Source organism: Cannabis sativa, chromosome 8, assembly GCF_029168945.1.
Source record: "Cannabis sativa cultivar Pink pepper isolate KNU-18-1 chromosome 8, ASM2916894v1, whole genome shotgun sequence".
In the NCBI taxonomy this organism is placed as follows: Eukaryota; Viridiplantae; Streptophyta; class Magnoliopsida; order Rosales; family Cannabaceae; genus Cannabis; species Cannabis sativa.
The window spans coordinates 48,534,366-48,562,016 of NC_083608.1; the positions used below are offsets into that span (position 1 = coordinate 48,534,366).

General features: G+C 31.6%; 5 protein-coding genes across 6 annotated transcripts; all 5 read left to right on the forward strand.

Moving 5' to 3' along the window:
• The first annotated feature begins 475 nt into the window (after positions 1 to 475).
• Positions 476 to 3,960, forward strand: LOC115699537 (ankyrin repeat domain-containing protein EMB506, chloroplastic). Its single transcript, XM_061103028.1, has 8 exons — positions 476 to 609; positions 1,603 to 1,990; positions 2,075 to 2,154; positions 2,629 to 2,727; positions 2,837 to 2,935; positions 3,020 to 3,118; positions 3,198 to 3,296; positions 3,380 to 3,960. Exons 2-8 carry the CDS (start codon positions 1,606 to 1,608, stop codon positions 3,482 to 3,484), a joined length of 966 nt encoding a protein of 321 aa, XP_060959011.1. The 5' UTR covers positions 476 to 609; positions 1,603 to 1,605; the 3' UTR covers positions 3,485 to 3,960.
• Positions 3,961 to 4,849: 889 nt separating this feature from the next.
• Positions 4,850 to 8,266, forward strand: LOC115699528 (uncharacterized). Its single transcript, XM_030626988.2, has 9 exons — positions 4,850 to 5,458; positions 5,658 to 5,825; positions 5,929 to 6,006; positions 6,502 to 6,606; positions 6,918 to 7,010; positions 7,094 to 7,237; positions 7,557 to 7,664; positions 7,790 to 7,841; positions 7,962 to 8,266. Exons 1-9 carry the CDS (start codon positions 5,360 to 5,362, stop codon positions 7,994 to 7,996), a joined length of 882 nt encoding a protein of 293 aa, XP_030482848.2. The 5' UTR covers positions 4,850 to 5,359; the 3' UTR covers positions 7,997 to 8,266.
• An 818-nt stretch (positions 8,267 to 9,084) lies between these two features.
• LOC115698700 (uncharacterized) lies at positions 9,085 to 11,818 on the forward strand. The gene is made up of 4 exons (XM_030625844.2): positions 9,085 to 9,529; positions 10,228 to 10,281; positions 10,764 to 10,823; positions 11,422 to 11,818. Exons 1-4 carry the CDS (start codon positions 9,164 to 9,166, stop codon positions 11,551 to 11,553), a joined length of 612 nt encoding a protein of 203 aa, XP_030481704.2. The 5' UTR covers positions 9,085 to 9,163; the 3' UTR covers positions 11,554 to 11,818.
• A 2,941-nt stretch (positions 11,819 to 14,759) lies between these two features.
• LOC133030008 (gibberellin-regulated protein 14) lies at positions 14,760 to 16,573 on the forward strand. The gene is made up of 3 exons (XM_061102184.1): positions 14,760 to 15,218; positions 15,483 to 15,825; positions 16,121 to 16,573. Exons 1-3 carry the CDS (start codon positions 15,165 to 15,167, stop codon positions 16,303 to 16,305), a joined length of 582 nt encoding a protein of 193 aa, XP_060958167.1. The 5' UTR covers positions 14,760 to 15,164; the 3' UTR covers positions 16,306 to 16,573.
• Positions 16,574 to 20,323: 3,750 nt separating this feature from the next.
• Positions 20,324 to 26,891, forward strand: LOC133030009 (GPI ethanolamine phosphate transferase 1). 2 transcript variants are annotated; one of them, XM_061102185.1, is made up of 18 exons: positions 20,324 to 20,659; positions 21,246 to 21,437; positions 21,519 to 21,674; positions 21,898 to 22,191; positions 22,759 to 22,976; positions 23,066 to 23,140; positions 23,278 to 23,344; positions 23,474 to 23,799; positions 23,902 to 24,135; positions 24,228 to 24,415; positions 24,658 to 24,799; positions 24,933 to 25,041; positions 25,249 to 25,351; positions 25,496 to 25,682; positions 25,877 to 25,975; positions 26,061 to 26,119; positions 26,212 to 26,317; positions 26,455 to 26,891. In XM_061102185.1, the coding sequence occupies exons 1-18, from the start codon at positions 20,431 to 20,433 to the stop codon at positions 26,617 to 26,619; spliced, it is 2,949 nt and encodes a 982-aa protein (XP_060958168.1). In that variant the 5' UTR covers positions 20,324 to 20,430; the 3' UTR covers positions 26,620 to 26,891. The 2 variants fall into 2 exon arrangements, with proteins under 2 accessions (XP_060958168.1, XP_060958169.1); XM_061102186.1 differs by lacking the exon at positions 20,324 to 20,659 and having other exon boundaries at positions 21,354 to 21,452; positions 21,560 to 21,674.
• Positions 26,892 to 27,651: the final 760 nt, after the last annotated feature.

A 27,651-nucleotide genomic window follows, 5' to 3' on the forward strand; every position in this document is an offset into this window, starting at 1 on the left:
TCATCTGAAAGGAGGTCACAAACTTTACTATGATCTGTCACTCCAACACCTTTCGCTTTAGGGTAGAAATCCCATCCATGGGATATTCAGGGATTCTCCTAAATTCTCGTATCATTTCCATCCCCGACTAATTTGCAAGCCCCCTTTCTCAAAAGTCACCAACCCTCGAACTTTGATATATACCAAATTATACTCTTGAATTTTTATTCATGTTAGACATTCATTACTAAAATTAAACAACAATCATTAAATCTAACAATCTCAATTTAAGGAAATTTTTAACGACATTAAAAATTCAAAACACATAATTTAGTAGCTGTCAAAGTTTATGGACAAAAAACCTAATCGGTGATTCTATTATTTAATAACAATTATATCGATAAACGACTTGTTAATTGCTTCCGAAAAAAAAAAACAATTATATGGATAAACGACTCGTCGTTCCCTCTTACGACAAGACAAAACAGAACTCTCTCTATCTATAACTGTAAGACTTGAACAGTGTCATCATTTTCAATCAATTGTATTTGCTCACTGCAACTCTGCCAGACCTCTCTCTCCTTCATTCCCTTCACCGTCGCCGGTCACCGGTTTCCGTTTACATTACAGGTATGTTTTACATGACTCTCTGTGTTGAATTGTATGCATTTGGTTTGTGTTTCCTCTTGCTTGGTCTTAATTGCCCATGTGGGTCAAGGTTCTGAGATTGCATTCATTGCTTATTAGGAATAAGATGTTAGTTAATTGTTGGTTATAATTCTGTTAAGACAAGTTGTAGGTTGTTACAACTTGTCCACTAGGCTTCTTGATATTTAGTCTTCTTATTCAAGACTAACCCTAACTATAAATAGCTTGTTGTATCATTCATTTCTTACTTTTTGCAATAATACAAACACAGAACAGAGGATTCACTCTGCTCTCTTCTTCTACCTTCTTTGAGTTCTTCACTTCTCATATTGCTTAATATCATTAACCAGTAGCTTATGCTAATGATATTCATCAATCCCACTTTCTGTTTTCTCAATTTGAAAGCAGTAGTTGTTTTGCATGCCAAGTGTTCGATAAAATGTCGATGAACTCATGTATTGTGCTGCTTCTTCAACCTTATTATCTTAGTTATTTTATATGTTTGGTTATTTTGAATGGGAGGGATAACATGGAAAAAAGTGTGTTTTATAAAAATAGTCTTTATGGAAATAGCATTGCTATTAGGGTACCTTTAAGGTGCCACCATACTGATATGGTGCATTGTGATTTATTAAATCAAAATGTCTGGGATCCAATATTAAATTGTACTAAAAACGATATACCACCTCTTGTAATGCTTGACACCTTAAGGTGCCCCTTATCATTTCTCTAATAGAAATTTTTATTAGCATAATAACTTCCTAACAAATTTTATTAGCAAAATGACCAGTCGCACAAACAACTAAAATTTGCACTATGCGACCATAAAATGACTATTATGGTCCTTTCGTGACCATAATAGTCGCACAGTGTAAGTTTGATGTAGTTATTTTGATAATTTAACATTTTCATGTTGTTAATTGGTAAAACTCCCCATTAAAAATGATTAACTTGTTAGTGGTTCGGGTTTCGTAGATAATGGCGTCCTCTTGTGCTATGGTGACTTGCACACCATATGAGCTTCCTTCATGTACTACTGTTGGCTCATCTAGGCAGAATACCAATTTGTTGAAAGTTTACAGTCCCAGGAGAGGAATATGTGGTTTGTTTTTATACCAAAAGCACTCAAATATGAGAACTTTTGCTGTGGAGTCAAACCAAGTATCCTCGTTGAAACCTCAACAGGTAGCTTGGGAAGAACCTGATGATGGCAGTGATAGTGAAGATGAAGATGGTGAAGAAGTGGAAGAAAATGACTTGGATTTTGAAAGTGATTGGGAAGAGGAGAAGAATGATGCTATGGATACAAGTGTTAGTGTACAGAATTCACAAAGGGACACCTATGAAGAAGATCTTGTGAAAGGTTATAACCAACAAACTGGACAGATTTCATTCCTAAATTGTATGACTATTTTATTCTTACTTATTGGTTATCTTTGATTTACAGAGGTTGAACAACTATTAGGACCAGAAGAAAGAGCAATCTTGTATCAGTCTTCAACTCCTAACTTGGAAAAAATATCAACTGTAATTAATTTAAAGTTTTTCACTTTCCTTTGTCTGCATTTTCTATGTGAGTTTCTGTGGAAAATGTTTGGAAAATTTTATTCACACACTTTTCTTTGTCTTCATTTTCTATTTGAGAGTTTCTCTACAACATAAGTTTCAATTTTTAAGCATACACAAGAGGAGAGATGAATATGTTGTCTTATCAAATTTTGCAAATAACTATGATCAATTTCTATATAGTCTGTTAATTTGAAAAACATATACATTTTATCTTCCTTTTTTGTTCAAGTATACTAATATTTTTCTTCCCATTTAAAATCAATTTTAGTTGAATTATAAAATATTTGATCAGATAGGAGTTAAGACTTGTGTATTACACACAATCAAGCTTGAGTTTTGCAAGATTTTCTACTACTGATAGCAACTAAAGGTGGTTTCATTGATTGCGTATGGGGTTATCAGTTCACTAACATTGAACAATTCTTTGTTCAGGAAAAATGGTCCCCGTTGCACACTCTTGCACTATCTGGACAGATTCCGTTCATGGACGAGCTACTAGAACAAGGTGTAGATATTGATTTTGTTGATAAGGCAAGAATAAAACTCGATTTAGTTTTACTTTTACTTGGTTTAACAAGTTTCATTTTATCAATGCTGAAATTCCTCTTATGGTAAGTCCTCATGGAATCTTATGAAATAGGATGGCCTAACTGCTCTTCACACAGCAATTATAGGGAGCAAAATAGCTGTTATTAGCCATCTGTTGAGAAAAGGTGCTAGTCCTCATATCAAAGATAGGGTGAGGAGAAATTTAGAAATTAGTTCTTTATTTCTCACTTCTTTTCTCCCAAATTGTTGGGTCATAATTATTTTTCTATAACAGGATGGTGCTACACCACTTCATTATGCAGCTCAAGTTGGCTCCATGCAAATAGTGAAGTTACTCATAAAATACAATGTTGATCTTAATGTAGCTGATAATGTAAGTGTTAATTCAAGTTTCCTCAACTCTAAAAGGTATATATCAACTGATCTAGTTTTCGATTATGCTTATATTTCAGGAGGAATGGACACCATTGCACATTGCTGTACAAGCTAGAAACAGAGATATGGTGAAAGTTTTATTATTGAATGGTGCAGATGCCAACAGAAGAAACAAGGTAACCTTCTCAAAACATACATTGGAGTTAAATTAGTGCTTCTGGTTCATGATGATTAAACTGAGTTGAGTCCCTGTGTTCAGGATGGTAAAACAGCTCTGGATTTGAGCTTATGTTATGGTAAAGATTTCAAGTCTTACGATCTCGCTTCTTTAGTGAAGATCATACCAGCAAACAGAGAGATTTGATTTGCAGGGTGTTGCTGAAACTTACAAGACTTACAACTTTCATCGTAAATATCGGATATATAGTAATGGTATTGGTTAATGCTGCAATCTTCTCATAAATTTCCATCTGGGAATTGTCTTATGGTCAATTTATCTTCATTCTGAACCAGAATATGGAGGATCTGTTATTGAACTATGGATTTTGGGTTGCTGCAAAAAAATCATTATCTTGAATTTTATGCACACATGGAGAGATCTGAAGCACATTGAGAAAGGTCAAAAAATATCTGAAGCTCTGTTTTTTTTTCTTTATTTTTTTTTTCTTTTATGGGTGCTAATTTTGTTTATGGATGTCTCTCCTGACAAAAATACTTCTGTTTCTGTAAATATTCCATATTATAGTTAGTATCTTGTACTTCTATATTAAAATTCCTAATATCTGATTTTCAATTCCAGCTCAAATCATGAAGGAAAAAAATGAAAAAATAGATTCACAATTCATCTTATCTTTTGTGATTATATCAACATTGCATAATTTACAGTTGCTTGCTTGTTTGAAATTACAGAAAAAATTAGACAGTGATACCATTTTAAAAGATAGTGAGTTCCATCTGAAATAAATGTGATTAATTATAATATATGTAAACGTCATTGTGTATAATAATTTGGTGGATATTTCATCACTCATAAAAATATTATTATGTTAATGTAAGTTAAGTTCTTAGTAATTTTAATAAGAAAGTTAGGAAATATGTAAAGAGTTAGATATAATGATTTTTTTTTGGTTAAAGACTATAATTTTTGAAAATATTATACCGATCAAATATTTTATTGTCAAATTTTATAATTTTTTAAGTTTTCAAAAACATTAAATTATACCAAATTAGTGAGGTAGAGTTTTACTTTCGTTACCAAAGATTCTTTGGGGTAACTTGGAAAAGATGTAGGCATGAGGTTGTTAGCTCAAAAGTTATGGAAGCCATCAGGCTTAAAGAAGTATTGAGCTGGACTAAGCAGAGACGCACTACTTTTTGATAGTGCAAGCACTTCGATATTGATTATCTACATGGAAGGAGGGTTACATATCCTCTTATTTTAATGTGTTTGTTGAAGACTGTAAGATGTTGTTTACAAAGTGTACCTTGTGTGTCTTTACTTTTTATATTAAACAGTTTGTTAATGGAGTTAAAAAGTGGCGACAAAAGTATTTTATCTTACGATTTTGTTGCAATCGTATATTTTTTTGGCCATCAAATATTAACTCAGAAACACGTGGGATCTATTATTAGACTACGTATTAAATAAGCTAAAAAAATATATCGTCACGTGTTTCTGAACTAACACTTAACAAGCTTAATTGTCACTTAACAGCTAAAAAGACATACGACTATAATAAAATTTTAAAATAAAATATTTTTGCCGCTACTTGATGAGAATCATTTGTGTAACGATTGCAAATGTCAAGAGGTTTTTGCCCCAAATATTCCAATTTAATGCCAATGAAGCCCTATAATTGATGGGTCTTTCCCGCCAGTAGACTTGGTGGTGGTTATTGGTTACTAGCCGTAGCAAAAAGAGTACAGTAAGGCTAGGGTTAGAGTTTCCCTTTGGCTGGGGGGCTGGGTTTGTTCCTTTTTCCCTCTTTCCATTTTGAAATCATTTCTCAAGATTAGGGATTTTCACTCTCATCATCACTGTTTAAACAAATAGAGCTACACAATCAAAGCATCCGAACGTCAAGGCTATTCATTCTGCTCAGCAAATTAAACCCTTGATTTGATTATTGTGGTTCGTTCGTTCCACCAGGTTCATTTTCAATTACCGGCTCATTCTCTTATTACTAATATTTAAATATAGAAACACAAAGGGTGTTGTTGATTGTTATGTGAAGTTGAAATGGGGGAAGAAAGCAACGCCTTTTATATTCTTCGAAAGGGAGATACGATTGGGATATATAGGAGCTTAAGAGATTGCCAAGATCAAGTCCGATCATCGGTATTATTTTCTTCACTGACCCATTACATTTTTTTTTTTCTTTTGGGTCTTATTTACAGTGGATTGAAAAGTATTGTGGAAAAATGATTTCTCGAAAGAATTTATGTAAAGGCTGAAGCTTTTTCTGGTTTTGAGTAGGTAAAATAGTATGAAAAAGATTTTGGCTTCTTTCATTTATTATGCTGTTTCTTTATTGTAGATGTACGATCCTAATATCAGTGTGCATAAAGGCTATAATTTGTCCAAGGAGGCTGAGGATTTCCTTGTCTCCCAGGGGCTTAAGAACGCTACCTACTCTATTAGTGTCAATGATATGAAAGATAATCTTCATGGAAAACTTGGGAAACTTGTTGCTTGTCCTTACCAGGTTTGTATTTGTGCAAAGAATCAAGATTATTGTACGTCATAACTAAAAATCTGAACTTATATTGTTGTGTTAATGGTGTTGTTTTCACTGATTTTTCTCTCAGCAACCAGCTTCCTTTGAGGAAGACGATGACTCTTCGCCAGAGGCATGGCAGGAAGCACTCGAGTTAATAGAGCTTGCTGTAAGTCTACATCAATTTGTGCTTCATGAAAATTTTGATATGATATTAGGAATAGATCTGTATGTAAATATAATAAACTATCGGTTATAAGTTTCAAAGAATTATTTCTATTTTTAGGATCATCTACAAATTGAGAATCTTCTGGTTAGATGCTTGCCAAACATGGGAGTTCATATATAACTTGTATGACGGATGCTTCTGGTGATTAAATGGCTTTTTGAACTGATCAGATTGACATGATAATGTGAAGTGAAGTCTCTATTTTAGCTTGATAAGTTTCAAATAATTATTTCTGTTTTTTAGTATCATCTTTGGGAATGCAAATTAAGAATCTTGTGCTTAGATGCTTGCCAAACTTGGCTATGATTCATGTTTGTAGTGATTAAAAGGTCTTTTGATCTGATCAGATTGACATGAGAATGTGAAAGCCTCTGTTTTGGCTTGATCATGATGTGGCAGTATTGATTCACTTATTATTATTATTTATTTTTGCAGGAGAAGGTTGGCTGTAGTTCAATACCTAGAATTTCTCAAAATAAAGATTTCAAATCAAATAGTTACATGACCCCCATCGAAAAATTTAATGTTTCTTCTCGTTGTGTAAGTTTCTATCTCTGGAGATATCTAGTTAGTGCTCTTGTGGACTGTTATTTTGTGTATGTGAGTCATGTGACTATATATTTTATGGAAAATTTGGCAATATGTGTAAAACAATTTGTGCATTATTCTTTCTGGATTGGTGACAATAGTTCATGAATTGTTAAGATCTTTGGTGAACTATCTTCATGTCTCCCCATTCCTTATAGTGTTTCATATTGATACGACAATATTAATTCCATACTGATGCTGCCTAATTAATTTATGCAGAATTGAGCTTTGAGAATGAATATTGTTGTTTGTGTTCCTTCCAGGATTCCTGTATTCTTGAATTCGATGGTGCTTCGAAAGGAAATCCTGGACAAGCAGGTGCTGGAGCTGTGTTGCGTGCTGGGGATGGAAGTGTGGTATAATGCTCTAAATAAATCGGGGGCCTCTGATTATTGAATCTATTGGTTATTAGCCATATCATAACTTTTCGTCTTTGCAGGTATGGCAGTTGCGTGAAGGGGTTGGCATTGCAACGAATAATGTTGCTGAATATCGTGCATTAATTTTAGGACTTAAACAGGCTCTTAAGAAAGGATTTAAACATATATGTTGTCAGGGTGACTCTATGCTCGTCTGTAAGCAGGTTTGTTGAGAGTGTACCCTAAAATACATGTAATTTGTCGTCCATTTTATGTTTAATTCATTATTGACACATTATGCTGCTGTCACAAGTGAAGAAATGGAATATTTGCTTTGTGCTGAAACAATCAGAGTTTGTGAGGTTAAAAATTGGACAACTGATTATGAAAGTATTCAAATTTGATCCAAATTCTTATTTGTTAACCTGTATAAATGCTGTAGAACTTTGCCCACTTGGATATATTTTTCCTTTCCCAACTGCTTTCGGTTTCAATTCTGAGTTTACATGTTTGTGGTTCTTATTCAGTTTCCTAATTTGACAGACTACAGGCGAGTGGAAAACCAAAAACCAGAATATGGCCAACTTGTGTAAACAGGCAAAGGAGCTCATGGAAAAGTTTTCTTCGTCTCAGATAACTCATGTTTACAGGGTGTGTTGAGATTGACTTATTTGTTTTGAAACTTACTATATTGGTGTTTAATATTATATCAAAATTAGCATAATTTGATCTGCACCATTTTTTGCATTGTAATAAAAACTTCTCATATTATTCAGGAACATAACTCTGAAGCTGATGCTCAAGCAAACCAAGCAATATATCTTAGGGGTGAGGAACTTCTAGCATTACTCAATTCAAATAATTCCATCTTTATCTTTATCAGATATCAAATATTTTTGTTTTCACCGATTTAACCCGATCTTGCTGTGCTGTTCTTTGCTTCAACAGATGGAGAAGTTGCTGAGGATTGTAAGATGAAGTAATTTAATGCCTAGAGATAGCTACCTACTTTTGCTCCTAAATTGTGTAAAGAATCAGATCAATGTTGGGTAGGCTCAATCATTTGGTTGAACTTGTATATATCTTTGTTCAATTGATATTAGTATCTGCGTTTATTTCAATTTTCATCTCTTAAATTACTTTGTTAGGTTCCTATCTTAAATTTGAACCTCTCATGCTCAATGCCTTGAAGGATTTTACCTATTTGATTGAGCTTAAAAGGAATAGCTAAATTATAATTCTTCTTGTGTAAACTAGAGCATAATAATTAGTGTTTGTATTTTTTAATTTGTGATAGTATTTTCTCAACCACACTATATATCATTTTGCTACAAATCACACAAAAAAACAATTATTATATTAAATTTTCCTTTTGGAAATTTAAAAATGTATTAGTTTTCATCCAAACTAACTAGGTTTGAATTATTCTAATTTTCTTAATTAACTGTAAAAACTTAAATTGAAGGTCATGGGAAAGTTGTGTTGTTTTTGAAGTAGTATTAGGATAAAAGAGCTAGAGTGACAAAACGTATTATCGTGTCGTGTTCGTGCATATTTTATTTGACTCGCTTCTATATTTTGTGTCAAACGTGTCGATTCGTTTTTGACTCATGTTTAATTTTCTTAACTCTAACCTAACTTGTATAAAATCATGTAGTATTTATATTTGACTTTGATGTTTGCTATTAAGTTCTATTAGAAAACTTACATCTATCTATATATAATAAAAATTAAAATATTTTTAATTTCTTTTTAAAGAAAATAAAATTATTTTTTTTAACTCAACATTAAATTACTAAATATATATATAATACAGTTATATTATTATTTATTATTTTTTATTTAAAAAATTCGTGTAAAATTCGTGTTATTTTGTTTAGATTTGTGTCTGATTTTTCTTAGCCTAACCCGTAAAATTAGTGTCTTGAAAATACCACCCATAAATAGAGCTTTACAGACGAAGATATAAAACTACTTGTCGTTTGTTAATATTCCAACGGCTATGCATCACACCACACGAGAGCTATGTGGGCGGTTATAATTAAACGACATGTCGTATGTTATCCGAGCGCTGACCCCACAAAAACTCGTTTTTGATAGGATATAGCTCACAGAAAGGTAGAAGCTTGTTCTCACACTCCCAAACGAAAATGGCGACTCTTTCACTCTCAGCTCTTCATTCAATTTCCACCCGCAAACCCATTTGTTCCTTCATCGTTCCGAGCTCTTCTCCGGCAGTTATTCCATGTCGAAACACTCGCTTCCGGAGCTACGGCGTTTCTGCTAGCTCCTCAAAATGTTGGATAGCTTTAATGCCGAACTCGAACATGTCCCGTGGAGTGAGTAAGGTGAGGTCTGTGGAAGAAGAAACCCTAATTCCGGAGCAAGAAGAAGAGCAAGCTACTACCCAACAAGAAGGGGAAGGAGAAGGTGAAGGTGAAGCAGCCTCGTCGTCGGAGCAGCAAGCCGTCTCAGTTCCTGTTTCGGCCTCGGACACTCTCACCATGTTCTTTCAGGTGAATTTTTCATTGTTGCATTTGTTTTATTTTTTAATATTACCCATAAAAAATGTTATCTTTTTGGGTATTAGGAATTAAATATGCAGTACATAGGCATTTCTAATGGCAAGGCCATGTTGAATTTTGTGTTTGCTCATTTTGAAAGTACCAATGCAAGTGTTTAAGATTTCGTTGGGAATTTTGTTCCTGTCTCATTAGCTTTCAAATACTTGAATTCTGTCTCTTCTTCTTGATAAATGGTTGTTCATGTTGATAATACTGGTCTGAATTGGTTTGTTTAGAACCAACTTAGTTTGCTGTTGTTTAATTAATACCTAAATTAGTTCAAAATTGTACCATTTCACTAGTTTTGGTAGATATGTCTAAGTCTAAAAAGAATTTTAGTGAAAGAATTTAAAACATATTTAAAATTTATATATATCTACCAAAAACTAGTGAAAGGAGTACAATTTTGAACTGATTTGGCATATACAACTTACAAGGTATTAAAATGTTGTTAAGTATACAACAAGGTACTGAGGTTGTTCAGAAACAAACACCAAGGTACTAAAATGGTATAATCTATTTCTTTCTTGTTTTGAATATTCAAGTTTAGGAAATTTGGATGTATATGACTTATGAGCCTTGTCTCAGCATCATTACAGAATGCAGTTGCTTAATTTATTGAGTGACATCTTTCTTTTGCATATATGAAGGCAGATGGAACAATGAGTGAGGCAGGTATTCCAAAGGTGGTCGACGCCTTAGAGGTATATTAACGCAGTCCCTAACTTTTCTTTTTTGTTTACCTTTATGGTGCAATGCTACATTTTAAAGTTACATGTATCTCTTTTTCAACAACATGAGCTAAAAATGATGCTATATTGGGTTTCAATGGGAGAGGAGAACTGTTTTTATGAAGATAAATTCCATATGAAATGCTGTCATACAAGATATGCTTAGTCTGGATCTTATTTCTCATCATGTAAAACTGCATTTTCATTTTCAAAACGGGTGTGTTGGTCGATGTTCTGACATATTGAAATCAATAGATAATCACAGTTTGTTAATGTTTCTATACAAATTAGCTGGAATAAAGTCGAAAAGGCCAAAGTATATGATGTTTGAAAACCTTGGACTGACAATAAGCATATCTTTTCCTTTGATCTGCTCTCATGGATATCTTTATATCTGTTCCTTTTATGTATTACATTTCAAAATTGAAATTGCTGACTCATGCTTTATCTTGCAGCAAATTGAGGGTGTTTCCAATTTGAAGGTTAATGTTATTGAGGGCATTGCTAGTGTTGAGGTATGTATAGATTGCTTCTTATGTTTGGCCCACTGCTACTTACTTCTTTTGATAACAGTTACACATCCAGTTGTCCATATTTTTTGACTAAATTATTAACATACCTAAGCTATATGTTATCCGCAGTAGACCATAGGTTAGGACCACGCATAGTTCACAAATTAATTTGTCAAATCTTTCTCTCTAATAATATCATAAATGGTTCTCATCAGTGAACATTATTCATCTGCTTAGATTTAGAGAGTACTCCTTATGTTAACCTTTTACATAGTTTACTTGATTACTTTTGTAATTAAGTATATATACAATGCTACTTACTTCTTTTGATAACAGTTATGCATCCGATAGCCCAAATTCTTCGACTTTATTATTAGCATACATAAGCTATATGTTATCCACAGCAAACCATAGATTAGGACCACACTTAGTTCACAAATTAATATGTCAACTCACATTATTCAGCTGCTTAGAGTATATATATTTATGTTACTATGCACTTCCGCAAACCTTTCTCATATTTTACTTGATTACTTTTGTAGTTAAGTATACATATTTATAGTTCCTAATGTATATCATTATGTTCGTCACTGTTTTTCAGTTGGAAAAACAGACGACAGTTCAAGCTACTGGGGTGGCTTCTAGCTTGGTTGAGACCATACAGGGTTCAGGCTTTAAACTACAAACATTGAATTTAAGTTTCGACGAGGAAGAAAGTCTCGCTGCTGTGTAGATCATGTTTCACGAAAAGTCCTCTCGCAATTTAAGGTTCGAACAATATGAATGAACAAGAAAAAGTATAATTTTGTTACTAAAGTTCTGATATCTTGACTCTTCCTCTTCATGGGGCAATCTTGTAGTTATTTAGTGTTGATAGTTTCATTGCCTGCATTTAACCTTGTATGGTATCCTAGGAATGCACATTAATTGTTATTGAGGATAAACACTGTCATTCTGGTTGAAAGCAATTTTCATAATCAAACAATGTGATTTTGCAATTTGGTAGGTATGGATGGATATATGCTGATTTAATATTTATATAGTCCAACGTGGACCTGAAAATATATAGTATAAATTTGTTAAGATATCTCTATTGGTACAACTCAATATCGGGTTTTACTTATTTTATTGTAATAAATATTATAAAAAATCGTTAACAAATTATTGAGTTACACTTCATCACTCAAAGAGATTAGCATAAAGGAAGTAGGAGAGATGAGATCATTACTTTGACAATGTAAAAAAGCAGATATATAAAGACATAGCAATTTGACATGGTCAGGCTCTCTCTGTATTATGATTTTGAATAGCTGGATCACAGCATGGACAAGATTCTATTCTCTCCACCATAGCCATTAGATAATGTTTCATGTTTCATGATGATCAACATGTAGTACTTGTTTGTAAGGTTGTATTTAGATTTAATATGTGGGCCATAGGCCGCCGTACAGCTGCAGAGATATATTATTTCCTGACCTGGTTAAGGCTGGTTTTGAGGAATTTATTTATTCATATCCACAACATTAGTCTTCCAAAGGGGAAAATTTACTCAACTCAGTCTCAGTCTAGTCTAGTACTACTACTAATAATAACTACTAAGTTTTGTGTTTTCTTTGATTCATATTAATGGCTATCATTAACTATATCATAACAAAAAGTAAACTTTAATTTGGACAATTAAATTTTGGTATTTTGCATAACACCAGAAAGCTAAAAAGAAAGAGAAAAGTATTACTATCAATCTTTTAGTTAATATTTATGTTCGAAAATAAATGTCAGAATATTTTTTTTAATTTTTTTTATGACGGTATTCGTTAAAGTTACAATATCGATTCTTTAAATTTTACTTTTTGAATAAGTTATAGTGTTGAAAATAAGTTTGAAATTTTTTAAATACGTGCAGTAAACTTAAATATTAGAATTCTATTTTTAATACCGTAAATTATTCAAAAATTTACAAAAAAATATTATAGTTATAACAAATATTGACATAAAAAAATATTTTTATATATAATTTGAGAAGTGAAAATTAATTAAGAGATTGTAATTGAAGTGTTGCTCTAATAAAAAAAAAGAAAAGTGAAAAAACATATACTAGAAGAGGGACCATAGTCAACTAATCGTGGAGATTTGATGATAGATATTTTGTCGGATCCACACAAACAAACCCAACCTAACACGTTTGTAACCAAAAAGAAAAAAACAAAAAAAATTAAAAATCAAACCTTTTTCCATGCAATGTCCTAACCTAAGGAAAGCATAGGATACCCTAAATAATTTTGTTGTACACCAATTTAAAAACCCTTTTCTCTTTCTCTTTCTCTCAAAGCAAGAAGAAAGAACCCAACACCCTTTTCATAAATCCTGGGAAATGCCCTGGAATAGTTCTGTCATGGGATCTGGAACTTACTTGGTTTTCACCTATTACCAATATTATATGGGCAAGTTGTAGCAGATCAAACCTGTCTTTACTATGATTACAAACACTTGTATTAGTAAGTACACTAAGTAAGTAGTAGTAAGTAAGTAACATTAATATGTATGGGGTATTTCTAGAAGGGGTCATCAATGTATGAGAATTCCCATGTTTCTTATGACATGGCATGTGAATATCACATGCACTGAACTAAGACTAATAATAAAGAGCAAAGCAAAAGGAACCATCCCACCGTCACTACTAGCTTGCTTATATATATATATACAATATATATTAATACATTGTAAAGTGAGTAAGACAAATTCTCAAGTCAATAAGGCTTAATAGGGATGAGCTGTGATCCAAGAGGGTTTTCTCTTAATTGTTTCCTCTTTGGGGAAAATATATTAGCATTGATTATATAGTGGAAATATCACCCAGTTTTTCAGATTAAGTGTCACCTTTAGTTTGTTGCTATAGTATGTGTACCAAAATATTAAGACTATGTTTGGTAGAAAGGATTTTTGAGTAGAAGGAGAGGAATGGAAGGAAAGCGTAGGAAGAGAGAATAAATCATGTGTTTGTAGAAAGGAAAAGGAAATATAAAATGATACATTTTTTCTCTAAATGTACAAAATCTAGTCGTTCTATATTTTTTTTTTTCATTTTTTTTTTCTGAAAACTAGTCGTTCTATATTTGAAAAGAATAATATTGTAATTTTAATAAATAATTATCTTTCTATTCTTTTAATTTTACTTAAAACACTTGTTATTATTTTTTTTAATAGAAAATTCAGCTTCATTAACCATTAAATTTCGTCACCAACAATAATAACAAATTAGTTGGAATAGACTCCAACCTAAAATTACAATCAAGATAGAGTAAAGAAACTCTAACAAAACTATGAACTACTTTATTCAATGATCGCTTAACAAAACAAATAATATTACCAAGTTCAAAAATTATTGAATGTGCAAATTCATATTAGATACATAAAAATTATTATCCGTCAAATAACATTAAAAGTGGTGGTTTCAAAAAATAAAATGTCTAATATTTTTTTACTTGGAGAACTTATTGAATTATTACGAGCAGAATGAATGGAGCGTGCTTTAAAAGAAACAATTTATTACCAAGCTATATTATTAAGAATAACAAAAATATTTCTAAATACTCAAAATTTCATATCCAAAGTAAATTTTCAAGAAACTGTTCCTGTTTTAACAAAAGTTACGTTACTATTTGCCTAATAAATACAATCTGCTAATAGTAAAACTTTTATATGAACATATTTTACATCTTTCTTAAATTCATGGTGTAAAACATTGAAAAAAGGCAATTTTTTTTTTTTTTTACTGTTGAATAGTCTATGGCTGCTCTTATAGTATTGATTTATTTCATAAAGAAAATAAATACTCTGGTCCCTTTACCTGACCTCTGTCACCAAGCCTCTGACTTTAATTGTTTTTCAAATTATATCATATAATATATCTCTACATATGAAATGATTATTAAAGAAAGAAAAGGAATCTCACACTAGCAAAGCAAGACTGGAAAATAGTACTAGTGAGAGAAGTGCTTCTTCTTCTTTAGCTTTGGTTATAAGTTACAATACAAGGACATATATATATAAATATTTATATATGCCTCGTGTGAAGACATGATATTAGTGGTGACGTACAATGTGATGAGTGAAAGAAGAAGAGATAGATAAACTAGTTTAGTCCTTTTGGGGGTCAAGTGGGTCGAGATACTTGCTATTAAGTCAGATATTGGTCAGTGAGCCATACTTTTATTTCTAAGTTAAGCTGTCAAGCAACACTTGTTTACTTTAACCAAACCGCCAGCTAATACTACTACTCACAACTCTCTCTTTCTATTTATACTGAACTCTGCTTCTCTCAAAAACCATCTCAACTTTCTCCCAATGGCTCTCAAATCTTTTCTTCTATTGGCCACTATTCTCTTAGTAACTACAGAGGTATGAACCTCTTCACTTTCTTACATTCCTTTACTTATTCCAATACATGTGGAAAAATCAGAACTTTATTTTGTTTTTGTTTATATTTCACTGCTAGGATGTCTAAATGGTTTAATACTAAATACCCTTTTCAGTTTTAGGCCTGTTATGATGATTAGAGACATGAGAGAGTGTTTAAAACTTCATATAGTTGAATTTGTTGATGTGTATACTATCTGTTTGCTTTTTTGACTAACTTGAAAGCTTTTGTATTTGGTAAAATAGTTTGTTTATGCAGATGTTCCAGTAACAGGAACATATCCTCCTAAGGCTCCCTTGGCCCCAGTTCCTCCAGTGAAGCCACCAACTCCTGTTACCAAACCTCCAACTCCAGTCATCAAACCACCAGTTCCTGCCCCTGTATACAAGCCACCAGTACTAGTGCCTCCACCAGTGTTGAAACCACCAACTCCAGTGGCTCCACCAGTGGTGAAACCACCAACTCCAGTGTCTCCTCCAGCTTACAAACCACCAGTATCAGCACCTCCTCCAGTAGTGACACCACCAGCATACAAGCCCCCAGTCAAGCCAACACCACCATCAATGCCTCCGGTTAAGTCCAAAGAAGGTAATTATAATACAAATATATAAAATCTATTAAAGTTAGTCCAACATTCTTAACGTGTGAAAATAGAATGTCAATTTATGTGCTATTCCTCCCATCTTCAAATGGTTTTTAGATGAACCCATCAATATTAATCACACCTTACCTTACCAAATTCTAACATATATTAGAGCCACAAACTATAAATTTTGCTCTCCTTTAGCATCCATTTACCAAATTTTAACAGAAACATAAGCCCTCTTGATTAGTTACTATGTTTGTTTGTAATCAAAGTGTTTGATGATTTTGTTCTGTGCAGATTGTAAACCATTGTGTGCTACTAGGTGTTCAGCACATTCAAGGCCAAATACTTGCAAAAGGGCATGCGAAACATGTTGTGACAGATGCAGATGTGTTCCACCAGGCACGTACGGCAACAGGGAAAAATGTGGTGAGTGCTATGCTAATATGAGAACCCGTGGCAACAGATACAAGTGTCCTTAAGAATGAATGAGATGGTGTTTGGTGTTACCCTTGTAGTACAAGAAATGGTTTAATCTTTATCACTACTTTTGAGATGAGACTAGTTTCTACTAGTTTAACAGCTAGCTTGGTCAATCAAGCCTGATAGTATATGAATAAAGACTAAAGTAAATCGATTTGTAATGTGTCTATTTATTATTTATTATTATTATTATATGTAATATGTATAATTTTTCACTTACTAGTAGTCACTAGTCAATATATGTGGATTTGTTTCTTTTAAAGAAAAGTTCTTTTTTGATTGACCTGCTCATGATGGCAAAATAAAACACAAAATAGTTTCTTAATTTCAAGCTTTGGAGTAAAAGGGTTAATCATTGTTTAACTAATAATCCCTTATTAGTACTTTGGTTCTGTTTCTTACTTTTTTATAAAAGTAAAGCTTCAGGAACTTTTTTAAGTAGGGATAATAATTTAGATCAGACAGGATAACACAATTTAAAATCTGCATGAAATAAATAGGTTTAGGTTTAGGTCATTTTTGAATGTTTAGGTTTAGGTTAATACGTTTAATAGGTTTAACTCATGACACAATAATTATGCTTAAATAAGACAAAGACATGTTAAATTTGTTATATATATGTTAATAAGTTGATGAATTAAGCATAACTTTAGATTTAAGATTTGCTTGTAATATCAGTCTTAATTTAAGCATTGAAATTTCAAGCAAGAAAAAATGAAGTAGGTAGGTACATTGGGAGACTTGTTAAAACTTGTCTAGTACAATGTACTAATGTACTAGATTTTTTTATTGAAGATAAGTGGGATGAAAGCAAGATAAGCAAAAAGGTACACTTTGATCAAAGCTGTTGTTTGCCTTTGGCATCTAAAATTAGTAGAAAGCCAAGTGCCACCTTACCAAATAAATCATATTCACTAAGAGTTTCATCAGCTTATGATGTTTTTCTTCTTCTGTATTTAACATCTGTCCCTAAACATGCATTGTATTTGTATTGTAGTTATCCAAAACGACAAGTGAAATTCCATTGGTTTATACCTAACAATGAGTCAATGACTACATGCAAAGAGTTACTACTCATTTTGTTTTGTACCTTGGTTGCATGTCCTGACCTTATAAATAGGGGTAGACTTACTCAGTCAATATTTGGCTAATCACACTCTTTATACCAAAGCTAAACTATTTTGAAGGCTATCATATTATATAAGTTTGAATTGTTTTTTTTTTTTTTTTTTTTTTTTGAAATAAAGCGTTAATATATTAGAAGAACAATACAGTCAGACCTCACGGTCATTACAAAATATAATATTCGGAATAGTAGTTTCTACCATACCAGAAACATTATTGGCAAAAGCCCATTTGGCCATATTATGGGTCGTAAAATTACAGTTTCTAGAAATATAAGAAAAATTACAATTAGAGAAAAAGTTTGAATTTTGTGATGTTTTATGTACTTTTGAATCTTGAATTATGAATTAAAATATGTGAAACTTGGTATGTTAAATTATAAGCTAATTAAGGCTGTTAAAAATTCTCTTAATTAATTAGATTGTTAAATTTAAAAATTTATGTTTAATTTGTTCAATTTTAGAAAATTATTTATTTATTAAATTCTATCTTGAACTTTGATATTTATCAAACTGTGCTCTCTAATGTATTAAATTGTAACCCTTAAATTTTTATTGACCTTAAGTTTTTTTTTTTTTTGAGTAAAATTAGACAAAAACTTTTAAATTAAACAATTTTAATAATTAAAAAAAATTTAAATAAAAATTTCAAATAAAAAAAATACTAATTATCTTAAATTATATATATTATTTTATTCATAAAAATAAAAATAGAGTACTCTCAAAGGGGGTTATGCTATTTTGTCATTTTGTTGAGTAGGTTCAATGTTAATTAGCTCAAATGGAAACTACTTCTCCTAGCTTTCCTAGTCACAACAATATCTACTTTTTTTGATTAACCTACTCACAATGTCTTCATTATGAAAGCCCTGCAGCCCTAGCTAGCTACCTAGCTAGCTTTACTCAGAAATTATTATTATTATTATTATTATTATTATTATGTTTCTTTTTGGCTGGAATCTGTCTGGAACTGGTGGTGATTTCAGTTAAATAATGTGTTGTTGTGTGTGCTGTGATTTAGTAGTTTATTTAATTAATTATTGGATAATATTATTTTATACTGCTACACGTTTAAAATGATAATAAAGAATATGTCTCTGTGGATTGTACTTGTTATGGTTTATGTTATAACCAAAAAACTATTTTAATGAGCTTCTGCAATGTGCCAAGAGAATTGAAATACAACTCACTATTAAAGCATATCACCATCTTTCATTTAAAAATATAAAAAGATATACAACGGATCAAACTCTAATACCATTCTCTCTTTCTCTTTTACACCTCTTTGTCTTGCTTAATTAGCGTTTTTTTTTCGAGTCATCTCGTGTTTGATGGCAATGCTTTCCTAATTTTCTTGTGCAGTGATTATCGCGATCATTTTTATTTAGTACTAGTAGTGTTCAACATTTTCTATAAATAGTGTACTATCATTAGTTAAGACCCGATACTTAATTACACAAATAATAATATAATACCAAAAAAATACTAAGCACTTTTAACATTAAAAAAAAATTCTTCTAGCAGACTAATTTTATTTTCAAACTAATTTCATTTACTATTCCTCATTACATAAAGAGTATAAATATAGTCATACACCAGACATATAACAATCATATTTATTTAAAAAAAATATCACATTTTTTTTTTAAATAAGTGTCTAATTTTTTTTTTTTTTCAACTAAATCTAAAAAGGAACAACTTTATAAGAGGAAAAAAAGTGAGTCCTAACAAAAGAAACCAAATTGCAAATATAAATATGAGCTAAAAACTGGTTTATCATCAAACCAAATCAAACATCCTCACCAATTTGGTGAGCAATAAAGCGATTAATTACATCAATAAGTAACTAAGAGCACTCATCCGCACTCTATTAACATTGCAAACTAATAAGCCAAAAATTAATTAAATATTAATATATTGTAAAGTACTAATAAAATCCCACGAAATGATTTTTTTTTTTGGTTACTACGTTAAAAGGAATTATTTCATATTCAACCAAAAAGAAAAGAGTCAAAATTATAATTACAAAAATATGGATTATTATTTTTACATTATTGTGTTTTTTTTTTGTTTTGTTTTTTTCTTTTTCATATTATGCTGTTTTCACGTGGTTATGCAAAATTTTAATTAAATTAATAAAAATTGTAAATATATATATATATATATAAACTTAATTGTATAAAATTTTCAAAAAAAAAAACTTAACTGTATAAATGTTAAAAATTAACCCACAAGGTTACTTTGTGTAAAAAAATGGCAAAAAGAGAATTTAAGAGTATGTTTGGTATTGTTTTCTATTTTTTGTTTTCAAAAAATTGTTTTTAGAAATGAGAACAAAAAATAGTTTTTGAAGTTTTTAAAACACAAGTCATGTTTTGTTTGGTTAGTGTTTTTTGAAAATAATATTGACCAAAAGTGAATTGATTTTTAAAACAGAAAACAATATTTTGTTGTTTTCAAAATTCTTATTTTTTGTAATTTTATTTTCTGAAAATTGTTTTAAAAAAACAAGGTCAAACAAGCCAAATTATTTTCACAAAATAATTTTCTGTTTTTAAAAATAAAAAACAATTTTTTAATTATGATGTCAAACATGCACTAAATTTTTATGGTTTTTTTGGCAATGTTTACAAAATATAGTTTATTTTTTTAAAAAAATATTTTATGAAAAATTAAAAAATTACTTTATTTGTTTTAAATTTTCTCTTAAAATAACTTTTTTTTTTTTTAAAAAAAAACTACATTTTTACACAAATGGTAAAAAGTCCATAAAATATGTAATTTTGATAAGGATCAGTTGGATCCAATATAGCCCAATAGATTTATTGGGTACAAATTCAAAAGGGAGCCGCCAAAATTAAAGGCCCATATAAAAATCAGTTTTTCGTTAAAAAACACGACTTTGAAGTTTGAACAACCAATGCTCTCTCTATACTCTCTTCCAGATCGGAACCAAATCAAACCAAACCAGAGAACCCAAGAAACTAAAAGCAAGGGCTTATGGGTCGCGGTGATGGGATTTTGGGTACCAACGATAGAGCAAGCTTAACCAGTAGACGGAAATGGTTGAAGACGCGAGAGACATGGCTTGTTGTCTTAGGTGTTGTTCTTCACGCTGTTTACATGCTCAGTATATTCGATATCTACTTCAAAACCCCCATTGTTCACGGCATGGATCCCGTCACTCCTCGATTTCATACCCCTGCCAAGCGACTCGTTCTTCTCGTTGGTGCGTTGATCGTTGGACTCTACCTGTTTGTTGAACTGTTGAAATGAAATGAAACTCTTTTGTTGATACTAAATGCATTGAAATGGGTTTGCGTTTATTCTTGGTTTTTCTTTTCATAGCATGTAAGGAAGGAATTGAATTTGTGCTGAAGAGTGTTACTTTGGGTCACAACTTTTTTTAAAACTAATTTCAAGTTCTGAATTGATGTCATTATATGGATCGTATCGTAGTGTTTCTCTTTTGAATTTTTATAAGGGTGGAATTTGTAAAAAGCATTATAATAAAATGAAATGCAATTTTCATTCCATTCCTTAGTTTGGTTTCATTTTAAATATTGGAACTGTTTCTCTGGTATGACTATTCTATTTTGAAATGATTGGAAAAACCATTAGAGATGAGAAAAACTTTTAGTATTTATTTTTTATAAATTTTTTATGCATTTTAAATTCATTCTATTTCTATTCCCATTCAAAGAATTTATGTGTTTTCATTCCTTCCAATTAAACGCAACCTTAGTTTGTTGCTTGGAAAATGACTAAATTTATTCATTTCTATGCTGTGGGGATGACCAAAAAAACAAATGCAGCTGATGGTTTACGTGCTGACAAATTCTTTGAGCCTGATTCTGGTGGAAACTATAGAGCTCCATTTTTAAGAAATGTGATTAAACAGCAGGGTCGCTGGGGAGTATCTCATGCTCGCCCTCCTACGGAATCAAGGCCTGGACATGTTTCCATCATTGCGGGTTTCTATGAGGATCCTAGTGCAGTTACAAAAGGTTGGTCTTTCTTTCATAGAGATGTTAATTGTTTTGTGGCTTCCCATTCTGTTAGCTAAAGACACTCAATTGCCTTTTCAGGATGGAAAGCAAATCCAGTGGAATTTGATTCGGTATTTAACCAAAGTCGACATACATTTGCTTTTGGTAGCCCAGATATAGTTCCAATTTTCTGCGGGGCATTGCCACACAGCACCTGGAAAACCTATCCTCATGAATTTGAAGACTTTGCAACTGGTTTGATTACAATCTTAAACAATTTGTTTCAAGCTCATATTTTACCTCCCTGGTTCTGCCTATTTCTTCATGCATAAATAATTGCTCAAACTTTCTTTGCTTCATCTTAAAGTTGTGCTTATAAATATTGTTTCGATACTTTTGAATTTTAGATGTTTAGTAAAGATCATTGCTTCTATATTAACTTTATCATGACAGATATGAATTGATAGTCTTAATGCAGATGCCGCCTTTCTGGATGAGTGGTCTTTTCAACAATTTGAGAGCCTTTTTAATAACTCCAAACAAGACCCAAAGTTGAAGGAGTTGCTTCAACAGGATAACATTGTCATTTTTTTGCACCTGCTTGGATGCGACTCAAATGGTCATGCTCATAAACCCTTTTCATCCATTTATCTCAATAATGTTAAAGTTGTTGATGATATAGCTGCAAGAGTTTACAACCTTCTTGAAGATTATTACAGGGACAATCGTACATCATATATATTTACTGCTGATCACGGAATGAGTGACAAAGGTGAGATACTACTCGATAGCCTTTAGTTGTTGTGGATTACTTTGCTCATCAATGCACTGAATTATATGTTTTTTTGGACTTTGGATTTCATAAATTGCTAAAACCTTTCACTAATTAGGCAAGTTACAAATCAACTTGATGCTCATAATAATAATGATAAATTTTTGGTAATTATGGAAGAACATTCCTAGGTCAATTATCATCGATATTAAACTAAACATTAAATGTTTGGAGTTCAACTCTTCAAAACACTTCCCTTTGGTTTGTCTTCAGTTACTTTTTGTTTCTCTATCACAGGTTTCCTAATTAATTTCTTTGGGCCTGTGCACTTTCTTCAAACAAGTGAACACAAGTGGAGCTTAAAATAGATGGTTAGCATCTCACCTAAAAGTTTTCCAAGCCCCAACACCTGGCCACAGACTAAGAATGGCTGCTTGTGTTCAATACACAAATTATTTCCTTGTCCTTGAATATGGATGTGTCCTGATTTCTCAGAATATGATAAATTATTTTTCTGTTTACATTTTTGTTGTTAGTTGAAAGACCTAATTATGGTTTATCTAATAGGTAGCCATGGAGATGGGCATCCTACAAACACGGATACTCCCCTTGTTGCGTGGGGAGCAGGCGTCAAATATCCCAGACCGATTTCCAGCAGCAATCATTCCGACTGTGGTTTTCGTTTTGTTGATGAACATATGCATGATGCACCAACTCCTACAGAATGGGGTCTTCATGACTTAGAAAGGGTGGATGTCAACCAAGCTGATATTGCACCGCTCATGGTTGTACATTTTGATTCCATAATTTTTTTTTATATCCTCTTTAAGTTATTGATAGTTGAGACTTATATGCTCCTTAACTTCTATGGCAGTCAACTCTTCTTGGTATGCCATGTCCTGTGAACTCAGTTGGAAGTTTGCCTCGTGATTACATTAACTTTAATGAGGTAAAATTAGGTAGTTTTTATTCCTTGAGTGAAGTTTGTTAATTGGAACGAGAAAATAAATTTTGAAGGCTTCAGATCAATTAGTTTCATAACAGATAAAGATGTCTGAAGATTGATTAACTTATTTTTTTCTAAAGGCAACAGAAGTTGAAGCTGTGCTAGCAAATACAAAGCAAATCCTTAATCAGTTTCTTCGCAAGTCACGTATCCTCTTGTCAACTTATATCGAGCTTTTCTTTTCATTGTAATTGGCTTGTACCATGAGATTTTTTTTTACGTCTTTTGTGGATGAGATATGGTACTATTTTATATATTATTCCTTAACAAACTTAGAAATAAAACAGTCAAATTCAATAAGTTTCAAGCCCTTTAAACCTCTGTCCGATTATACCTCTATATTGGATCAAATTGAGGAACTCATATCTGGTAAAGACTATGAAGCTGCAATGAAGTTAGCTGAAAATCTTCGGAGCTTGGCATTGCAAGGACTCCATTACTTTCAAACATATGATTGGCTGATGCTCATGAGCGTAATTAGTCTTGGCTACATTGGTTGGATGATCTATCTTGTGATTCATGTACTGCAGTCTTATACTTCATTGCCAGTACAGCTTCTTAGAAAGGAATTCACAAATTACCAGAGAGATGATTACAAAAAAGTAAGCTCTTGTAAGCCTGAACTTGTTAGCTTTATTTATGATTAATAAACTGGAGGAAGAAGCATACAAAAACTAAAATATAAATACAATTCTTTGTGGCAGGTTCAATTTTGTGGATGCCTTTTGATGGGAGTAATTAGTACTCTACTGTTTCTTGAGCGTTCTCCTCCTCTTTACCATGCGTACACAACAATGACAGTATTTCTGTGGACACAAATATTTAGTGAATATCAGTTTATTAAAGCATCGTGGAAGCTGTTGCATGGAAGAAGAGTTTATTACGCCGCTAAAATTCTAGCTACTTGTGCTGTGTCAGTGTTCATTCTTGAATTTCTGGTATAGAAATTAAGCATTCTACGAATTCCTGCTTTTTCCAAGATAAAGTGACAGTATAAAGTTCTAAACTATGCTATGTTCCAACCTTGCAGGTCAATAGCTTTACCGAGAGGAAGCTCTATACTCTGTATTTCCTGGTAGCGGGGGTCGTAGGTTCTCTATATCTATACAAGTCAATTCCATGGAGATCTGGAATACCAATCTTTGTTTGTGCGGTGTGTTGGTTTTTATCTGTTTTCACCTTGATGCCAGCAGAAATTCCAGAGAACACTTATTTAGTGTGAGTGTTTCTGTGTTTTTTTTCTTTTTTTTTTAGTGGTGGGAGAGTGAGTTTGGGTTTAAGCCAGTGTGTGTTAGTTTTTAGAGGCAAAAGGCCAATATGTAAATCTACAGATTAAAAGCGTCATGGCTACATTAAGGATTGGTTTTTGAATAGAGAACAACTAAGGAATGAATCAGAAGTTCTTAAGATTTGTGTATAAGTATTCTAGTGATGTTTTGCTGTTACAATTTTGCTTTCAGAATAGGGAGTGGAGCTATGATCATCGTTATTGGAATTGCAGCGAGGTGGCTTGATCTGCATGCAGGAGGGAATAAATATTGGATTAGTCTCTGCAATCATGAAAAGAAGAAGCCCAAGTTTCCTATGCTCTTCCTTCTACAGGTGCAATAAAGAGCTTACTTTGTAATATGAGACGCTTAACCTTTGTTTGTTCTTTCATAAACATATAACTTGAGTAGAATCTAATAAATATTTCTTTTGGGGGATTATTATTCTTTATGTTTTTGCTATTCAGGCTCTTTTTGTGGGGTTATCATCTATTATGGTGCCATTATCAACATCTCACAGGACACAGAAACAAGAATTGCTTGCATTACACCAGTTTATCAACTGGTCCATTGCCGGTAAACCAGTTTTGACGCTTATCGTTTTTATTTTTGTTTTCCTTTTCTTTTTGGAGAACATTCTATTACAATATTGTTTTGTAAAAGAAGCCTATCCACTGTTGCATTTTCATTCTGATTTTGCTCAACTAACTGCAATTTAAGACTGTATCATTTAGAACTGGAACTTACATGACTATTTATACCCATTACTTCTTTGTGTCGTAGGATTCTCAATGATTCTGCCTTTGTTTTCGGCAAACAGTCTTTTGTCCAGGCTTACCTCCATATTTCTCGGTTTCGCCCCCACTTTCCTTCTGTTGTCTATTGGGTATTTCTTTTATCTCTTTCTTTTCTTTCTTTCTACATTCTAATGAAATTGTTGGTTGATATGCTTCAACATGGGAAACCATAGTACATAGTTCATACATTGAAATCTTCATTTGAGAACATCTTTTTCCTTTTCACCATGTAGATACGAAGCAATCTTCTATGGTGCTCTTTCTCTTGTACTTGTGGCATGGATACTATTTGAAAACACACTTCTTTATGTAAGGAAGGTGAAAAGGCCTTCAGCATCCATGAAAAATTTGGAGGATAATGTACTTGAACTAGATGACAGATACTTGCAACTGTTTGATATGAGGATTCCATTGATCTTTGTAAGTTATTTTCCCTCCCTTATTGCACGTTTCTTACTTTATCTCTAACAAGTTTAAGTCTTCTTTCCAACTTCTGCTTCTTCTTAGTATGTTTATAGTCTTATCACCATAGGTTTCAGATACCCGAATTATTTTGATATTTATGACTCTTAACATTAAACTGTCTCTGATTAGCTAATTCCTGTGATATTTAGATGGTTTTGTTTAATGTGGCCTTCTTTGGAACTGGAAATTTCGCGAGTATTGCAAGCTTTGAGATTTCATCTGTTTATCGATTCATTACCATCTTCAATGTAAGTGAAGGTTAAAATTTCCCACTTTTTAATTGTATTGTTTGCGAGATATTTTTGAGATTAAATTATATTCCTTGAAATGCAGCCATTCTTGATGGCAGCCTTGCTTATCTTCAAGTTATTCATCCCATTCATGCTTGTCATGTAAGTAAAGGTTCCAACTTTTATGATGGCAAATTTCTCAACCATATCAAAACATTGACTTTTTTTTTAACTCCCCGTCGATAAAAATGCAGATGTGTATTCAGTGCGATAACAAAGATGAACAAACTTCCACGTTCGGGTTGTTATTTCCTTGTCATATTAGTCTCGGATGTGATGACTTTACACTTCTTCTTCCTGGTACTTACTTTGATCAATTCCTTCTTCCTTTACTTGTTGACTTTATTACTTAAAGCAAGATTGAAAACCGACAAGAATATGTTTTGGCATATTAATCATTACCAACATTCTTTTTTGTTTTGGTTAATCAATTTCAGGTTCGAAATACAGGAAGTTGGATGGAAATTGGTAACAGCATTAGCCATTTTGGAATAATGAGTGCTCAAGTTGTGTTTGTGCTACTGCTTTTTGCTCTGACCAATATTTACACGAAAGATATCCATATTGGTTCAGTAAATCCCTCTTCTCAAAAAGCAATGTGAACTCAGCAATGGCATCAGATATATATATATATATATATATATATATTTATATTTTCCCTAATAGTAATTAGAGCTTATTATTTTCTTCTGTTTGAGAGGTTTAGAGGAATGGGATTTTCCAGTTTCCCAATTTTCTGTAAATTTTTGGCACACATTTCTTACTCGTAGGATTGGACAGTCTTTACTTTACAGGTAGTAGTATCACATCAACACGTGTATTTTCAAATTATGAATTTTGCTCTCATAATTTTAATTTGATTATACATTATTTATTTTGTATGTTTGTAAAATTAAAATTATATTTGTAGAGAAGAAAATAAAGAAGAGTAATAATGCAAACAAATTTGTTGTAAAATAAAAAAAAAAAAAAGTAAAGTTACCATAAATATATATAAAACATAAATAAGTGAAATTGCTAGGAATGTTGTAACTATAAATCATATTTAGTGTTAAGAGATAGAAGCTTTTTTTTTTTGCAAAGAAAATAGAAGTTGTTTATTATAGTGTTAATCTTCCATGTACGGAAAACAATGTATAGTTGTTGTCGGTGACTTATATGAAAAGATATTAAATAAAAATTAAAATAGTATTTTAGTAGATTCTTTATTTTATTATCGAGGAGATTTTTTTATTTTTTATTTTATATTTTATATAATTGTGTGTATTGTAATTATTTAAGATTATTTGTATATTTTTTGAAAAAATTTAAATAATTTACAGTGTTAAATAAAATTTAAATATTTTATTAGATAAGTGATTATTTTTTTGTAGTAAATAATTGTTTAAATTTTATTTTTAGTATTGTAAATTATTAAATTTTTTTAATAAAATTTACAAACTGTCTTAAATATTACAACAAAAAATCCTCATAAATACTAAAATGGATTGGGGTCTATTGTAGTACAAGTTTTTCTTATACTCTAAAGAATAAATAAAATTTTACATTTTGTCTCTTGAATTTTTTAATTTTAAAACTAAAAAAAATGTTATAAATGTCTTTATTGCATTAAAAAAAAGGAAAGTTCCTTCTTG

Coding starts and splice junctions, on each gene's coding strand:
- LOC115699537 (XM_061103028.1), top strand. CDS start 1,606: ATGGCGTCCTCTTGTGCTATGGTGACTTGCACACCATATGAGCTTCCT. Junction 2,155..2,628: donor ACTTGGAAAAAATATCAACT/GTAATTAATTTA, acceptor TTCTTTGTTCAG/GAAAAATGGTCCCCGTTGCA. Junction 3,119..3,197: donor ATCTTAATGTAGCTGATAAT/GTAAGTGTTAAT, acceptor CTTATATTTCAG/GAGGAATGGACACCATTGCA.
- LOC115699528 (XM_030626988.2), top strand. CDS start 5,360: ATGGGGGAAGAAAGCAACGCCTTTTATATTCTTCGAAAGGGAGATACG. Junction 7,011..7,093: donor GTGCTGGGGATGGAAGTGTG/GTATAATGCTCT, acceptor TCGTCTTTGCAG/GTATGGCAGTTGCGTGAAGG. Junction 7,842..7,961: donor CCAAGCAATATATCTTAGGG/GTGAGGAACTTC, acceptor TTGCTTCAACAG/ATGGAGAAGTTGCTGAGGAT.
- LOC133030009 (XM_061102185.1), top strand. CDS start 20,431: ATGGGTCGCGGTGATGGGATTTTGGGTACCAACGATAGAGCAAGCTTA. Junction 21,675..21,897: donor ATTTGAAGACTTTGCAACTG/GTTTGATTACAA, acceptor GTCTTAATGCAG/ATGCCGCCTTTCTGGATGAG. Junction 25,042..25,248: donor TATCAACTGGTCCATTGCCG/GTAAACCAGTTT, acceptor TTTGTGTCGTAG/GATTCTCAATGATTCTGCCT.
- LOC133030008 (XM_061102184.1), top strand. CDS start 15,165: ATGGCTCTCAAATCTTTTCTTCTATTGGCCACTATTCTCTTAGTAACT. Junction 15,219..15,482: donor TTCTCTTAGTAACTACAGAG/GTATGAACCTCT, acceptor TTGGTAAAATAG/TTTGTTTATGCAGATGTTCC. Junction 15,826..16,120: donor TCCGGTTAAGTCCAAAGAAG/GTAATTATAATA, acceptor TGTTCTGTGCAG/ATTGTAAACCATTGTGTGCT.
- LOC115698700 (XM_030625844.2), top strand. CDS start 9,164: ATGGCGACTCTTTCACTCTCAGCTCTTCATTCAATTTCCACCCGCAAA. Junction 9,530..10,227: donor CTCTCACCATGTTCTTTCAG/GTGAATTTTTCA, acceptor GCATATATGAAG/GCAGATGGAACAATGAGTGA. Junction 10,824..11,421: donor AGGGCATTGCTAGTGTTGAG/GTATGTATAGAT, acceptor ACTGTTTTTCAG/TTGGAAAAACAGACGACAGT.